At 38.9% G+C, this 18068-nt stretch overlaps 1 protein-coding gene across 1 annotated transcript in view; it reads left to right on the top strand.

The window, feature by feature from the left end:
• The window catches only part of GTF2A1 (general transcription factor IIA subunit 1), a 33056-nt gene that overhangs the window by 2515 nt on the left and 12473 nt on the right, over window positions 1–18068 (top strand). Inside the window, exons 2-8 of the mRNA XM_075425867.1 lie at window positions 4820–4921; window positions 6634–6841; window positions 9286–9350; window positions 11516–11591; window positions 13436–13569; window positions 14430–14750; window positions 16958–17047. Coding sequence (XP_075281982.1) covers window positions 4820–4921; window positions 6634–6841; window positions 9286–9350; window positions 11516–11591; window positions 13436–13569; window positions 14430–14750; window positions 16958–17047 — 996 coding nt within the window. The remainder of the gene's footprint in view (window positions 1–4819; window positions 4922–6633; window positions 6842–9285; window positions 9351–11515; window positions 11592–13435; window positions 13570–14429; window positions 14751–16957; window positions 17048–18068) is intronic.

Genomic DNA, 18068 nt, shown 5'->3' with positions numbered 1-18068 from the left:
TCGCGATGCTTACCAGAGATGAATAGGAACACTCTGAAATACTGCAACCAGGTGATAACTTCAGGAAGCTAGACTAATGAGCCTAACGTGTCAACAGTGTCGTGCCGGCATCCAATCAAATCTGAATTGCTAGAAATCTGTTCTTCCTGATAAAGGACAAATACAAGACGCTAACAGTTATATACAGTGTAAGATTTTGTAGGTGGCAAAGGTAATTTATTTGCAAAAGTCCACGACAACATAAGGCTCATATTTTAATGCTTGCAATGTAGATTATATGTGTTACTTCTTTTTACGCACATCTCTTGATGTGATTATTACTATAACTTCACAGTGTGCTCTTGTAGCTGTCATACAGCTAGCTTCCAGCTGCAACTGCACAGGCAGGAGACACATTAGCGACGTTTCAGGGATAACTGCAGAAGCAACCAAGAACAAACTGCTATCAAACACACAAAGCGCGCCATGGTGTATCTCTCCATAATGTGTTGGTTGTTGGAAACCCAAACTGCTGAAATCCTAAGCGTTGTGGTAATAATTGCAAAGAGATGTAGGTTGTGTACCCTTGGAACTGAAGGAATGTAGGAAGTGTGAGCCCCCAAAGGCATGTGGCATTGCTTAAAATAGCTTGCTGGTTGCTCCTCGGATTTGTAGTGTGTGTGCGTGTGTAGCAGTCTCGCCATACTCAATTTTCTTTATAGGATGCATAGAGAAAGCGAAATATAATTGTTTCCTTATGTTCCCAGAGGGGGAAGTACTAGATTACAAATCTTTTGTATGTGTTTGTGGTTGTATCTAATAAATCAGGAATTTAAATTGTTGTCTTTAATCTATAGTAAGTGTTTGGAATAGTGTTTATTGAGGAGTGATTGGAGTATTTTGCTCTTAAAAGAGCTTGAAGTTTACAGCAATGTATTTTTTGTGGGGGAGGCACTTTAATATAAACCAGATGAAAGCATGATTATTTTAATAGCAATCTTTAAAGTTTCCATTATGTTCTCATTGCTTTCTCTGACTGTGGATATTTATTGGAAAGCTTAACTCACCTGTTGTCCCATCTTTAGACTTGTTCAGTAATTGTGTTCCCATGTTCAGTGTCTGAGAAACCAGTGTATGAAAATAATGTTGTCGTTTAACTCCAGAGTCTTCTGTGGTTTGTATGAACAGCTTGAGCATTGTATAAATAATGCTTAAAGCCAACACTTAGTGTGTATCTAAAACAACAGCGTGCTTCCTTTTAAAGACCAGGGCTTAAGGCCGGTTTGTAATTTTGCTGGGTTTGCCTCTGTTGAGGTAAGAAAAGAGCGTTCTGTGATGCTCTTCAAAATTCCGCTATGGATGGCTCTTGAAGGCGTTGCTGCTCCCTCTGTGGAAGGCAGTGCAGCTGCCTGGGCTGGATGCTCGGTAGGAGCGCGTGCAAGAGAATGTTTTCAACCAGGCCAGGATTATTCTGAGTATAGCGTGAACATGTATATGTGAAATCAGACAAGTGCCTGCTACACTCATGATAAGCCTGCGGATACTTTCTTTTCTGTTCCCTTCCTGCTAATGATACAGCCATGAGTGTGTTGTGTATTGTGATATTGCGTGATTAGAACAGCGGCCAAAAACTCTGACCCATCTTTTGATTCTGTGCACTGCGTGGCTCGTGCAGAGAGGTCCAGGCACGTACAAACTGCTTGTGGGTTCGCGAACCTGCGTTGCGCTAGGCTCGCTGCACCCCCGTGGTCCGGCTGTCTTTTGGGGTGCTTAGCCGCTTGCTTGGGCTGCTGCAGGCTGTGCAGAAGGATGCTGGGTCAGTGGCATGTGAGCTCCTGTGCTCTTCACCTGCCTTCCTGCTCTCTTGCTGAACTGACTCTTGACACTAGAAACCAGTATGCTGCTCTTTGAATTTGTTTTTTCCCCTACTATGCAGAAAGAACATGCCTAAGCAGACTGTTGGGCTCTAAGGTCAGTTTGTTGTATCTGAATGTTGATAGTTTTTGCTATGACTTTGTAGACCGAGGAGGCTTTGTGAATAAACCTTACAAAAATGCCTGACTGCCGAGATAGGAGGAGGTAACTGCTGGTGGAAATTACTAGGGCCTGTTTGTGTAAAATCTGTTTTATTAGAGAAGTGGACCTAATAAATGATTTAAGGAGAGGAGAATTTAAGGAGAAAATGCAATCTCCATCCTGCAGGAATCTGGATTGTAATTTCAGGCATACAGGTAGTTCTCTTGACTTCAGTAAAGTAACTTACGTGCCTGAGGTTAAGCATGTTTATTTGCAGAATGTGGTTTTGGCATTGAGAAACAGATGCTTTTAATACAATAAGGAACAATATATGGAATGGGTTAAGTAGCATTTCTGTGCTAGTTAAAGCATGTAAGCTTTACACAATTTGTTAATTATAGAAATAATAGGACTTAATGTTGTTAAGTAGAACATCTTTTTGCATCTGCTATGAATTAAATTTAAGGAGAAAAATAATCCTGTTAATGATGCTTGGTATTTCTAAGTTACTACACAGATTTAAAATACTAGCGCTAAAGAGTAGTCTGGCTTTGAAAGTTTGTTTCAAATATCTCTAAGCACAATTAAGGCTGTACTTGAAGCCTGGCTACACGAGCATGCAGTACTGTTTTGAAAGAAAAAGACCTGCAAGTAGTCTGGTATGTTTTGTTTCTTTTGGAGAAGTTCAGTTTTAGACATAGGTGCTGTAAACATAGTTTTCAAGAATGGCAAACTTACCCTGTTACTTGAGGACAGGATTTGAGTAACAAAAGGATGAATTCTAACATTTCAGCCACTTAATCTGCAGCAGCATGTTTTAAAGTTGAGAAGTGGCAAACTGATGAAATATAAAATAAAGAAAAAGAGTGCTGATAGCATGCCGTTTGCCAAAGTACTGGTGTGTGGCCAATGAAACAGAGTGGTATGTTGGGGGTTTTTTTTTGCTTTTTTTTTTTTCTTCTTTTTTCCCTCTTTTTTGTTGGTTGATTGTTTTTTTAGTAAGATAAATCACTGGAGTATACCCCAATGTGGAGTTTGTTTTAAACACTAAGGACATAATGCACTAAGCTGCCACCAGACTGCTTAGTTCTTCGTTCCAGGCTTTCAAATAGGTTCTTTTCTCCCTTCGCAATATCAGTGCATTTCTTTAAGGTTTTTGGGTTTGATGGTTGGGGTTTTTTTTTTAACATTTTAAAGCAAAGATACTCAACTTCTTTTTGTGCTTATTGGCCACTCGGCTTTTTCCTGGACTAGTGAATCATGTGCTGCTATTCCCCCTCTGTGATTCCATGACATAAGCAGAACAACTCCTTAACATGTGTGCAATATAATCTTTAGCATATCTGTAACAAATTCAGTGCTTCTGGGATGCATTAAGCAACTCTGTGTGCAGAAAGGAAAGGTTTCAGGTGCATGCAGCAAATTTGCGTAGTTCCAGCACCGCTGGACTAACTGCGTGTGCTTGGTGCAGGTTTTCTGCGTGTGAATTGGAGGCACAGCCCTCCTGTGGTGCCAAACCCACTGCACAAGTACAGCATATCTGATGTGTGTGGCATCGTTTGGGATTTATTGCCCAAGGAAGTTACAGAACGGCGTAGAAGGTGTCAGCTCACAGGAAGCTGTAGCTACTTTCAGATCAGTTTAAAAAGGGTCTGCCCCCGGCCCAAGGAACAGCCTTGGTTGGTGAAGTATGTATGGTTCACAGGCTGCAGATTGATCAGCCCTGATTTTAGAGCTCGTAGTGCTGCCTCGTGAGTAGAGAGCACAGATACCTAACCAAAACACTGTTGAGGTTCACATGTATTTAGAGAGGTCCAAGCTGTACTGGTTAAAAGGTGCAGCATGGGCATAGTACAATTATCCTGTGGTCCCATGAATTAGATTTTGTGTTTTAACTGATAAGGCTAAGTATTTATATTCTTTTTCAAAAAATTTTACCTGCATTTTAAAATTAAAAAGTGGTTGAAGTTGGAAGGGACCTCTGGAGGTTGTCTTGCCAACCCCCATGCACAAGCAGGGCCACCTCGAGCAGATATCCACGGGACAGTGTCCAGATGGCTTTTGAGTATCTCCAGGGATGGTGACTCCACAACTTCTCTTGGAAACCTAAAGTGAATTGACAATTCGCTTTATCATTAACAGTTTAGGCATGAAATCAGTGTAATAGAATAATAATGTATTTGTAGTATATCCCCCTGAAAAATTTCTGGTATGAAAACGTAAGTGCTGATTGAAAGCAGAAGTCTGTCTAGCCTAATATCCTGTCTTCAGCAGTTTCTGTAAACAGATGTGTAAGGAAGAACAGGACATTCACATGAATGCTTCCCATTTTCTGAGCCTTCACAGTTTTTCAGCTCGAGATCATTCTGAGCCGTATTTGGTTCCTGTTGAACTAGCAAGCACTAACAAGTTTCTTTTCTCTGTATTTATCTAATATCCTTTTGAACTTTTAATTTTCTTTGACATGAATATTTTGTACACATGCAAATATTTTTACATATTCAGTATGTACGCTGGCAAGCCAGAAACAAATTTACTGAATGGAAAACAATCTCCTTTTCTGTGTTTTGAATGACTCTCCTCATGGCTTGAAAACTCTTGTGCCGTAGTTATGTTGACCATTATAGCGAACAGTCCCCTCCTTTTTCACCTCGTTTGAGCTGTTCTTGCTGATTTATACCTCCCTGCATATTTTAGTCACTTGGAAATCTACAGTTTATTCTGTAATGAAGTTTTCAGAGTTTTCTAGTGGGGGAAGATCTTACTTTAAAGTGATAAATTTCTTTCAAAGCAACACTGACTAGTTACTTTTTTTTTTTTAAAGCCTAAATTGTACAGGTCTGTAATCGAAGATGTCATCAATGATGTCAGAGAAGTTTTTCTGGATGAAGGAGTGGATGAACAAGTTCTTATGGAACTCAAAACAGTAAGTTGCAACTTAAAAAGTTTTTTTAATAGATCAGTACAACAGTTGGTTTTTGGATCTGCTTACTGTTGTATACAGTAAAAATACTAATTTTTAGTTAGCTAAGCATTGTATTCATCTGCATATCTGTAGCAATTATTTGAATTGCATGGCTGTATGGAGAGATCTGCTCGCCTTGTTTACTTTTCCTAATCTGGCATGTCAAACTTGACATAAACTAATAGCAGGCATCCAAGTTCACAGTCCATGAAACATTATGTCTTTAAAAAACAGAGCAGAATGTGTTTATTTTAGAGGCAGACAATTCTTAAGGTTTCTTTGCAGGAAAAATGAAACACCTGCTTTGCTTGATGTTTTTGCCTTGCTGAAGAGGAGGAGTTGCATCATCAGATGCATTGTCAGATTTTTGCATGTCTGGTTTGTGGTTTACAGAAGTATTGTTTTTGAGGGGTTGTACGTAATAAATTGCTCTGTGTGCATCACACTTTTCTGAAGCTCAGAATTGTTTTACGTACAGTGGGTTCAAACTGTTACCAGGGGTCCGAAAGAAAGGCAGGATGTTGACCTGAGCTCCGGTGGGTCTCCTATGGCTTGCTTCAAAATCTTCCTGAGTAAAAGAAGCCCTTCAACAGGGAAGAGAAAAGGCAGGGAAAAAAAAAAAAGGAAGAAATAAAGTAAAAGGAAACTGGGAAAGTAGGTGCCTGCTTATTTCAACTGCAGAATAAGGACTTCTTCAGAAAGTAGGACGTCCGGCACTCTCAGTATTTTTGAAATGTTAAGAAATGGATGGAGTGGGAAAGGAATTTTGAGTTTGGCTAGACAGAAACAGATGAAGATGTTTTTTTTGTGAAACCATGACCTGGCTTGGTGGAAATGGAGTGAGCACTGTAAGAAAAGCACCTCAGTGTTTGTGTCGCAGACGTGTTGTGCAAATGATGTCAGAAAAGATTGAATAAGGAAAGAGACAGGAAGGAAAATGAAGATTAAAGAGGAAGGCTTAGGGAACCCTAAGCAGGATTTAAAATCGGGAGTCCTGGGTGTCTGTAGTCTTTTTGATTCTGATGTAGTACGGAATACGTGTGTTGCTGTCTTTTTACAAGAGCTGCTTTTTTTGCATCTGTGTTTTTTTGGGGGAGACACATCAGCTGACATCAAGAACTGGAGGGTTGGAGAAACTGAGTATTGCGGTAGAAACTGCGTAAATGCTTGTACAGAGGCATTATCTTAGGTATACTGGTAGTTTCTGTTGAAGTGTGTTATGGGGCAGTAGTCTTCAAGCAATTTTTGTTGCCGAGTTCCAGGAAGAAATGGCTTGAGGAAAGCTGTAATAAAGAACTGTTTGTTTGCGATTAAAGAGGTAAGAAAGACAGAAGGTAGAAAAGTGAAAACTTCAAGGCTAATTTAAAGTTACCTGTTTATTCATGCTTCTTTTAGGATTGTTATGAATCTTCCGTGCTTGGAAGAAAGAAAGAATGTTAAAGCTTGAACTTGGATTGACAGTTCATAAGGGATATTTAATTCCTCTTCTTAAAACATTACCTCTGTGGAGTTCTCTCTTCCGTCTGTATTTGCCTAAGGGTGTTTTGGCTAAGTAGACTGCATAAGATAAACAGTGAAAACAAATTTGATTTTGGAGTGCTGTCTGTATATGGTTACAAATCCTGTTGATTGAAAATCGTACACAGAGATTTCTCTTTCCTTTTCCAAACTAGCTGTGGGAGAACAAGCTGATGCAGTCCAAGGCTGTAGATGGCTTCCATTCAGAAGAGCAGCAGCTTTTGTTGCAGGTGCAACAGCAGCAACAGCAGCAGCAGCAACAGCAGCATCATCACCACCACCATCACACACAACCTCAGCCGCAGCAGACTGTGCAGCAGCAGTCTCAACCACAACAGGTCCTTATTCCAGCGTCTCAGCAAGGTCAGACTTACTCTCTAATTTATCTGGCAAAAGACTCTCAAGTTAGACGAACTCCTTAAACAACCTGCCTTAGGTTTAGAATATGCTATCCGATGGATAACTTTGTGTCTTTGTGTTAAACATTGTCTCTACCTGCCTGTTTAATGGGACAAGAGAGCTGTCTTGGTGAAAAATACCTTGGTATTTGTGTTAGTCATACTCTTCAGAAGATTTTGGAAGAGCTGAATTCTTCTCTTGGTCTTCTACTACGTAACTTGCGTTTTCAGAATACATGACCTTCAGATTCTGTCAAAAATCCATTAGCAGCTCCGTAATTTCAAGCCAATATACGTATGCAGTTGACAATTTAGTCATGAGGTAGGAATGTCATTAGAAGCCAATTCATTAAAAAGAAATAGATTACTGTTTAGCGAAAGTGGATGCTAAGATGTGAAAAATAATTTTAGAACACTCTGAATATGTGTAGGAGGTGGTTTTTCATGTTAGAACAAGTTTGAAGTGAAAGTGTAATGGCTGGGTATTTTTGTGGTCTTAAAAGGTTGCACGCTGTATAGGTGTGGATGTTCAAGCTATGTGTTAGCTAGCCATAACACTATTGTTTCTTGTAATTATTGTCTTGTGTATTCTCCGTAAATAATTTAAGGGAAACAGTTTCACCAATTACAATTTCATGTGAAAACTAAGATAAATACTACTGGGATTTCCTGCATATATGCTGTGTAAACAGATCTGCCATCTGTGAAATGCTTGAGTTGAGTTTTCAGTGTGCTATTAAAATTGTAGTGTAAAATATTTATCTGTGGTAGACAGTCACAGATTTCAGTCTTTTAATCAGATTTCATGGATCAGAACCTGTTTTCATAGGCGCAAATGATAGCTATCAGTTGATTTTTCTCCCCCACTCTCCAAAAAACTTCCAAGCACTGTATATTCCAAACAGAAGAGAACAAGTGTGACAAGAACATGTTGATGGGGCTTTTTTCCTTGGTGTGTTTTTTTAGGTGTTTGGGTTTGTGAGTTTTTTTGTTTTTGTTTTGTTTCTTCTTATAGTACTTTGCATTTTGGCTGGACATAAATCAGTTTCAACTGTTGGGATAAAATTCATTTTGAGATAAAGACCCCTAAATACACATGGCTTCAGATGAGCTTGGTGTCTCAGCTTAGGTTACAGTCAGCAGAGCCTGGAAAGACTACTTTCCAAGACCTCTTGTGGCTCCGTAGCTGAATAGCTGTGACTCTACTGACCAGGTTTCTCTCCACTAATATGGAGGTCTCTGTCCTCCCGCTTGAGTCTGAGGGTAGAATAAGATCCTGCCTGTAGTAATACACTTAAAACTGATTTGTTGTTGACCGATGTTGTGGCTTATGACCGAATGATGGTGTGGAGGCTAAATGAAATTAGGCTATCAAAGCAGTTTAATGGCAGACATGCAGTTTCATGAATTGCTTGACTTTCCTGTTCCATGGGCGAGATTGTGTAGTAGTTCCTTGCACAACCTGATGCAGTCCTAGAGAGAGATCAGGACAATTGGCATGGTGATTCCTGCTGTCCTGTGTGTGGTTCTGGCACAGGGTCACGAGATTTCTTTGGACTCCTTTGGCCCTCCCTGGGTTCCCTGAGGGTTGGAGGGATGGCCTCAGACCTTGGTGCAAGGTTGTGAGGCTTCTGTCCCCAGAATCTTTTCCAGAAGCTCTGTTATCCCCAGTATTCGTAAGTGTCCTTGGTTATAGGATTGAATGGACAATACCTTGTTGATGATAGGTTTGTTCAAATTGCTCTGTCATTTTCCAGTTTACTGTCACTGGTATGAGCACTGGCAACCTGCTTGTTCTGTAGACTTGGACGCTTTTGCACTTCTAGATGATCAACAGGTTGTTTGCGTAGTTTAGCTATCTGCTTCCTTTAGCACACCAAAACTGTTCTGTTGTTTGGGATGGGTGGTTGATCATATTTCATCTGCTTCTGCTACGTTGGAAAGACAGTGAAGATCATGAGCTTACGCTAACAGTTACGCTAACTAGACCTAACTCAAGCTAACTGCTGCATCCTGTTACCGTACTCTTCATCTTGCAACAATCCTTGCTGAAGTCTGCATTAAGAGTTAACCACTGTCCATGTTTTTGGAGAGCTCTGGTACTGGACATCAGCAAGTTTATCAACATTTCACTAATACCTTTGATTTCAGAAATGTGTTTTAAATCTTGCTTTACTGAGGGTCAGAATACGTAACTGAATCTTGAGGGAAGATCTGTAAAGCCAGAATAGCTGTATTGCCTCTCAGAGCTGCTGTTGTATGTTGTCTTGAGAGATCAGAGCCTGCTCAGTAGCTGGTTTTGTTATGAAGCTCAGCTGATGTTTGGATGATGTTCTGAGTGACTCTGGCTTGGATGTTATTTTGGGCAGGCTGCGTAGTTTTCATGAAATGCTATTTTTTTGTTTCTAGCACCTCAGCAGCAGGTTATTGTGCCAGATTCCAAGCTGATACCGCACATGAATGCATCAGGCATGGTAAGAAAAGCATGGGTTTATACATACATACACTGTCATTATGGAAGTTGTTTTGACTAAATAGTAAACACAGATCTGGTATTAGTCATCGCAAGCTTAAAAGTAATTTAGGACACACTGGTAAAGCTCTCTGCCACGTTTCTGAGTTTTGCTGCTCCGCTGACAATCTAGGAACAGTAATCCATGACTTTTGTTTTGATAACAAATCTAGGACTTACCCTGATCCTCTGCTTTCAATGGGTTTAACCAAAACTTTTTGATCAGAAATTGGCATACTGTTGATATGAATCTGCATGGTGATGTGCTTGTCATATACCAATGCGCCACTTTTAACTGGTGCAAGCATACTGTATTTGCTAGATGCGGGGAAAAAATAGTGACTGCTCTGAAACATAAGCTTATATCAAATGAGAGATTATTTAGCAATTCACATCGACCTCACGTTATTTTGATTCACTAATTTTGTAATAGCATGTAGTATATGCGTATATAATACAAGCATATAATAGCAGCTAGTCATTTACCCTTTTCTTGCAGTTTTTATCTCTAGTGGTTAATTTTGGTTATCTTGCTTTAGATGCCCTGGGTTAACTAAAAAACAAAAATTTGCTTGCAAAGTGGTGAAAACAACAGCTAATAGTGAAATATGTGTATTAAGACCAGACTTCATTACATTCTTACCACTCTTATGGTAAAAGCACATGAAACAAAGTTTCACAGTTGGTCAAAGCTGCAGCAGCTTGCTTAGCCTTCACTTCTCCATTACCTGCTGACCTTATAGAAAAGAACCTGAACTTCATGACTTGAATAGTGTGATTTACCCAGAGGCCCGAGAGCACATTAACCTCTACCTTTTCCTTACATTTTTTGCAGCTATTTTGATGTGATTTGTAACTTCCCAAGTGCAACGGTTAAACATTTTTTTTCTCATTCATTTAGATCTTGTTGATGGGTATTTAAAAGATGAGTGTGCCATGCTTTTAAAACTCTGCTGCTGTCAAAAAGTCAATGAATTGTATACTGCAGAAAACTACTGTTCAGCAAATAGTTACAGAATCGATTTGGAATTAGTGTATGTGTTTATTAGAAACATCTAAGTTAGTATTAAAGAGTGGATCTGACAGACCTTGATTATCTTGGAAGGCAGAGAGTAGTGAGAGTTTATTCATCTGCCTTTGTCTGGGATGTGAGGATGCAGACAAACACTTTTCAGTTTTGCTTGGTGGTCTGCAATTTTGACAGTTTTAACTACTATATTGACCAGCCAGTACAGGGAGATCGTATTTCTTATAAACAGGAAGTACGTTCTCTGCCCAGTAAGAAAGTTTCAATCCTTCCAGTAGCAAAATGTAATCGGCCATGGTTCCCTTATAGTGAGAAAGGGAGGCTTTCCCATAGGCAGCTGAAGTCAGACCCTTGAAATGGAGAGTCCTCTGGAGAAGTCCATCTCCGTCTGCGAGTTAAGGACTCAGTGCAGATTTTTGTGTTTGGAGCTTACATAATTCTGTTGGAATTCAGTTTCCTTGTAAGTTCAAATCATTACGGATTGAGAGTCTTCAGCTTGCTCTTCTAACCAGCAGTGTTGAGAGAAAAAATTAGTCATTCTGTGAACAGTTAGTACACTATATGCATATATTCACTAAAAAGAGCTGTGTTATGTGGGACTTGAAATGCAAATCATTTACAGAATGCAGAAAACTGCAAACCTGATTACCACTCCTTGTGAAAACAAGGCAGTTGAACATGATCATTGCTTCAGTACCTTATGTTGCTTCAGATTTGTAGACCCATAGATTCAGCTGCTTTGAAAAAGTGTAAGTAAAATTGCCACATGAGCAATGCAGTGTTGTACTCTGTTAACAGATCAGTAGAGAAGAAAAAAAAAAAAATCTGAGCCTGCAGGTAAACCAGGAAACCACGTGGAGCTGGTTGAAGGTGTGATGCTTAGTGATTGTTGTGCCAGTCTTCTTCCTATTAAAGAAGGAAAATAATTTTTATATGTAGTATAATGTACAGTTGATTAATGCCTCCATTTCAATAGCTGCAGAAAGTTGCGTGCAGACATTGTGAACAGCAATAAAAAGGTACATATTTTCAGGCAGTATGTTGTGAGATGAAACACTGGCAATAGCGTCCATGGTTAAAAAGCTTTTCCTCTATTTCAGAGCGCTGCAGCTACTGCAGCTACGTTGGCTCTCCCTGCTGGCGTTACTCCTGTGCAGCAGATACTTACAAATTCAGGTAACTGTCTTAACATTGAGATCAAACAGTGGTTTTGAGGGTGCTTGGGAGGGAGAAATTCTGAGTTTTACTCCTTGCCACGTATTGTTAAAAAACAGAACCTGGGAATCCACCCTCACAAGGTAGTGCAGTCTCTTCGCTAGACTCCTGGACTCTTGCTCACTGACTTGCTAGTCTTACAAACCTTGTGGTTCTGACCTAGCAGTGGTGTGGGTTAGATTCTGTGCGAGTTTTCCTCAGTGCTTAGAGAAGGGTATTAAGCAAGAGGACAGGTGTTGCTGTCTCTCCCCTCAGCATATTTCTGAGATATGTGCTGCATGATCTGAGCACAGATACTAGACTGATTATAAAAGAGCAGGATCACTTAATCTGTGATTTCAAATGAGGAATGTCTTAAGGTTTCTGGTACCTGCAAAGCACACACAGTGGAATTTCTAATTTTGCTGGCGGTGCTGATTTTATTTTAGATTTATCATTTTTAAATCTTGTCATGCTGTACATTTAGAATACAATTAAATGTTACTTTTATGAACAGCATATCTGGAGCTTCATGTACTTTTGTAACATGCTGATTTTATAAGCTTGATTGTAGAGCTCTTCTGTGCGGAGATTAAAGGAAGGTCTGAGAAAGCTAATTTTCTAGAATCAGTTGCTGCTTTTGCCAGAGTAATTCACCTAGTCTGCTCAGAATCACCTGGGACTTAACCACCCTGCTTTAAACACTTGAAATTTAATGATGATGTAGTTGAAATGAAATTTAAATGTGTAGCTGTTCTACAAATTAAATTTTTTCCGATTTTTAAGGAAGCATATCTATGTTTGTCAGAACATAGAATAATCTGCGTCTCACATTTGTCACTTGCATTATGGTCATAATTTCTTTTTCTTCAGTTAGAAATATTAAGAGCATGTTTTCTTAAACAAGGGGCTAGGGCAGTCCCTCTTTTCAGGTATACTTAGGTATTTCAGTGAATAGGGCTTTGCATTTTGCTGTGGAGAGAGAACAGGAAATAAAATTTGAGGTTTATGTATGAAGTTCAGGATTATCTAATTTAATTTCTTTTCCTCCTCCTCCATCCTGCTGATAAGAAATATAAAGAGCTAATGTTGGAATATATCTTAGCTCTTGCTTTTCAGAGTTGGAGGCCATCTCCAAAGGTTTGTGAGTCTTAGATGTATGTTGTGAAGTGAGGAAAGGTATAAAATGATAAAACTATAGGATAATAAAAGAAAATCGAGTACAGGCATTATGGGAACAGAAAGGAGAGGTGGATAATAAGGGTAGAGTAAGGACAGATTTTTCAAAAAGGCAACTGCACAGTAATATTGCAAAGAAAGTTATGCATAGAAGTATTTCTTCTAATGTGGTATAATCGGCAGGAAAATAATCTGAGGAAAGGACATCATCTTACAGGACCCTGGAATTACCACAGTGTTAGCAGTGGCTAGAATTTTTTGTGTTGTGAATACTTGTATTCCTATTTTGGTATATGTTCATTTGTTTATATGTAAAATCTCATCTTTTGAAACATGAGATGTGTTCGTAACTGGGAGCTAATATTTAAAATACTGTGCTATGTTAAAGGATTAGACTTCGGCTTGCATATGTAAATTTATTTTTGGATTGCATACCTCATGAGCGTATTTAGATGGTAAACAACCCTACTAGTTCTTTGTTTCTGACACAGCTGCTGCAGCATAGCACCTTTTTACTGGTGAACGCAACACATGAATGCTCTCCTTTAATTGTCATTGGTGTTCTTCCAGGAAACAAGCTTCTAAACTAAGACCATTTTAAAGGTGAATTTCCACATTTGGTTAATATTATATTTATTTTATTACAGGCCAGATCCTCCAAGTAGTTAGAACTGCAAATGGAGCTCAGTATATCATTCAACCACAGCAGCCAGTTGTTCTACAGCAGCAGGTCATACCACAAATGCAGCCTGGTGCAGTACAAGCACCTGTTATACAGCAGGTAAAGAAACATTTTTTAATAGGTACACTTGAAAGAAAAAATATTATTGTAATTACTAAGGAGGCTTGCATTTTTGGGAGGAAATTGAAATGGAATACAAAGTCGGAAATGGTGTATTTAAAAAAAAAAAAAGAATTGTGTTAAGAACTGTGTTTTTAAAAATGAAGAAATTTGAAATGTTGTTTGCAATGTCACGCTTATTGCAAAATTCTGACTGACTGCAGTTCAAAAATGTTTTTGTGTGTCCCCGCATGACAGTTATGTGCATAATCTTAGTCTACGTACTTTTAAAAATGTGTTTATCAGTTAAAATGATTCTGTGTCACATAACATACAGAAGAAAATACATAAAATAAACATTATTTTAGTAGTGAATACAGAAAGCTTTACAAGGACTTCTGTTGAGCTACAAGGTCAACTGTGTGTCCAGACTCTGTAAGCACTGAATTTGGCATTGTGTCACAGTTCTGCAGTTCAAGCGTGACTAACAGTTTGTAGAGAGTTTAAAGTTACATGTTTTATAGAGGACATTTAAAAATAATCTTTTACTTGAATTTAAATGTTCCTCTGCTGTGCTGGGAAGTCCAGTGTGGTGGCAGTAGTGCTAGTGTTTTAGAATGGAAAGACAGACAGGAGGTTTTCTTAGGTTTATCAATGCAAAATGCAGAAAATGAACACCGCCTAGTGAAAGAAAGTATGTTACTGAAGATTAATTATGTATCTGATACAGGTGGCATATTTGTAACTCTTGTTTCTGTAAGTAGTGCAAGTCAGATTGATAAGCTTTAATTATTTTCAGTGGATGAAGTGGTAGTCCGTTTATGTTAGCAGCCACAGTACTTGCAATGATATTCCATCAGGTTTTGGCTCCTATCCCTGGAGGGATCCCCCAGCAGACAGGAGTGATCATTCAGCCTCAGCAGATCCTGTTTACCGGAAATAAAACACAAGTCATACCTACAACAGTGGCTGCCCCTACACCAGCTCAAGCACAGATTCCTGCAGCTGGTCAGCAGCAACCACAACAGCAGCAGGCACAACCACAAGCACCACTCGTTCTCCAAGTTGATGGAGCAGGGGACACATCGTCTGAAGAAGAAGAAGATGAGGAAGAGGACTATGATGACGATGAAGAGGAAGACAAAGAGAAAGATGGGGGTGAAGATGGCCAAGTTGAAGAGGTAAACTTAACACTATTTCAGAAGACTAGGGCACACTTGTATTTAATTTTATATTTTTTGCAATATTTGAAAGAAAACTGTATGCTTCAACTAATATATTCCAATAATTTTGAGAATATAACTTTCAACCTTGTACTTCAAGTTCATTATTTCCCATACTGAAGTTGTGGAAGCTGTGTGTATTAGCAAAGCACCTTGAAATGCAGCTGGGGAAGGCAGGGGACACAGTGAAAACTGTTAATTGTTGTGAATGCCCTTTTTGAAAATTTCAGCAGTAATATTTCTGATGTTATGGAGAGGTCAGCCCTGAAATTATGAAGCCCTCATAAGCAAACAGAAATAGTCAACTGCACTTGGAACTGAGTGCGTACGAAAGCAAGGTGCTAGGAAGATTGACAAAAAGCAGAGCGTGTATTTAGTTCACTGAGGGGACCAATAGATGTAGTCTGACCTCTATCGCGCTGATCATTCTGTTGGTGTTACACTAGAACAAGACCGAGAACTCAAATTTGGTTATAAACACCTTCTAGAAACACATCCGACTAATTTAATGAAATCAGGAGACAAGAGCAAGAGTGAATATTCTTTGTAACTTGTTGCATTCTTAAAAATATGTGCTTAATTTAGACTTCGAATTTGCTTGATTTCAGACTTGAGCCAGTGATTCTTACTAAGTTTTGGTGTGTTGCACCAAAAAGCCCACAATAACAAGATTTTTTTTTTTTTTTTAAAAAAAAGGAGCGGGGAGGGATACTAATAAGCTAAAAGTGCTGTTACTTCAGTCTCTGACAGGGAACCTGGTACTCCCTAAGTCTATCCCAAAAATGCATTTTGAACTGTCAGATCACTTCCACCGTTCTCTGCAAACTTTCCAATTATTTTAAGATTGCATTTTTAAAATGCCAGTATGAGGAGCATGTGTAGCATTTCACAGTCTGTATTACTCATACAGTATATGCTGGTAGAACTTCTAGTTTTCATTAAGGAGTTCAGTCAGGTTTTCTGTAGTACATCTACAGTGGTGTCTAGCAGTATTTTTCTGTTACAGATTACAAGTTGAGTCCACATCGCTGTTCTATTACATTGATCAGCATTGATGTCGGTTTGAATGTTTTATTAGTTGCCTTATTAAGTATAGATCATGATGCTTAAATATTGTATTCTTTAATGGTGCCTTAATACTAGCTTTCTTGTGGAATTTTTTTTATATGTCAGGACTTTATTATCAGCATGCCAGAGATCTGTTATTTTTGCTACCTTTGTTCATCTGCAGGTACTTAATGAGTGGACGAGTTCCTTAAAGCTTTTGAAGTCAATTAAATACAGTGTTACTTTGAAAGGAATTAGGACCTCTAGTATGCATTTTACCTTTTTTTCCTCTTACTAGCATTTCCCGCCCCTCCCCGTTTGGCTTATGTATTTGGGAGTAGATAGGAAGGGAAGATGAGGATTATACAGAAGACTTCAGAAAAGTTGTTTTGCAGTTATTAGACACTGTTTTAGCTTTTGAAGTGTTTGTTATTTACATGAGATAAAAAAAAAACCTAAAAAACCCACATTTCTGCTGGAACAGAGTGTTAGCAGAAGGAGGAAGGAATGAAAATAATATTTAAGGGACATGAAAATAAATTCTAGAAGGTCTGGAGAAGTTATTTGGTATGTATCTATGAAAGATCATCTTAAAGCATCTTTTTTTCCCTTCCTGTAAAAACTTGCAGCATGAGGTCTGTTTCTGTTTGTGGTGAATCAAGTGTGAAGAAGTCATGGAGTTCCTATTTTTAATGGCACATAAGGAGTGTTGTGACTAGTGTTGCTTTTCCACTGCTTAAATGCTTCAGAAAAATGAATATCTGCATGATTAATTTTTTCTAAAGACAAATTGCAAGCACCAGAACATTAACAGTAAAGGGGCAAGAATGGTTGCACTGCAATGTAGGAGTTTTCATTCAACAAGCTTGCAGCAAAAGGCTGCGCTGCCCAGAATCTGGTTTGGACATTGAAGTTGCAGACTAAATGGTTAAGGACATCTGCTGAGGATGGAGGGCGGGAAGGAAGTGGATTTACATCAGCCTTCTGCTGGAAAGCCTAATATTCCTCACCTCAAAGGCCTTTTAGGTCCTATAGACAAGACTGTAGCCTCGTGAGTCATCAAAGTAACAGCTCTGATCTTACGAAACGGCTTGATTTTTTGCATGTATTTCTTTCAGGAGCCTCTTAACAGTGAGGATGATGTGAGTGATGAAGAAGGACAAGAACTGTTTGATACAGAAAATGTTGTTGTGTGCCAATATGATAAGGTAATCTCTACAGTACAGAATCTAAGATTTCTGCTTTCTCCGTTCTTCCTATCAAGTCATAATTTTTATCTTTACAGATCTACCTGTACCTAACAGTCATAAAGGTTATAATGTGAATGGTAACAGAAGAATTAGCTATTTGGTTTTTAAAACAGGTTTGTGTGACGTGTGTACTGCACTTTGTAATGAGGAAAGCTTAGAAAAATTTGGCTGCATTTTCTTTTTCTTCATCATGTCTTTTGTTACCTTTAACAAAAGGTCAGTCCTCTAGGCTCAGAAGTGAAATATTGTAAGTTTGTACATTTGTTGTGGCCATGAATGGAAGAGGTAGTCATTATGACTTAGACTTGTGAAAAACTGTTCTTTAATCACTAAAGGTATCTCTTCTTGATGTCAGATTAGTCAGCAGAGGAGAAGGTTCTTCCTGTGCTATCCATTCTTTACTGAAGTGGCAATGTGGAATGCTTTTGCTTATTTTGCTTTAAACTCTGCTGAACTGTCTTGCCTCCTCTATAATGACTAATTTCTTCTTGAGTATTTGCCCTGGAATGTGCAAGGATTCATCCATGTCTGGAATTGTTTTAAATATGTCTACAGGTTATCCGACACCTTTTTGCTGAGGTAGGTTGCAGAAGGATTATTCGGTGTGGATTTTCTTTCTTTTCCTATGCTGGATTACTTGGACAATTGAAGGGTAGTTTTTAAAGCAGAAAAAAGCTGTAAGCTTGTTGAATAAAAATTCCTGAATTGCAAAGAATGGCTTGGGTAAAAAATCTTCAGTGATGCCTGGACTCTGCTTAGGTTTGTCATCAGATTCAACAGAGAATTTAAGATAAAGGGAAGAGGTATCAGTATCTACACGCAAGCCATCTGTCTCCTCCAAACTGTACTCACAGAATCACGGAATGTTCAGGGTTGGAAGGGACCTCTGTGGGTCATCTAGTCCAACCCTCCTGCTGAAGCAGGGTCACCTACAGCAGGCTGCACAGGACCTTGTCCAGGTGGGTCTTGAATATCTCCA

Source organism: Opisthocomus hoazin, chromosome 7 (assembly GCF_030867145.1).
Source record: "Opisthocomus hoazin isolate bOpiHoa1 chromosome 7, bOpiHoa1.hap1, whole genome shotgun sequence".
NCBI lineage: Eukaryota > Metazoa > Chordata > Aves > Opisthocomiformes > Opisthocomidae > Opisthocomus > Opisthocomus hoazin.
Note: the sequence above shows the minus strand (reverse complement) of the source record. Positions and strands in the feature narration are given on the sequence as shown.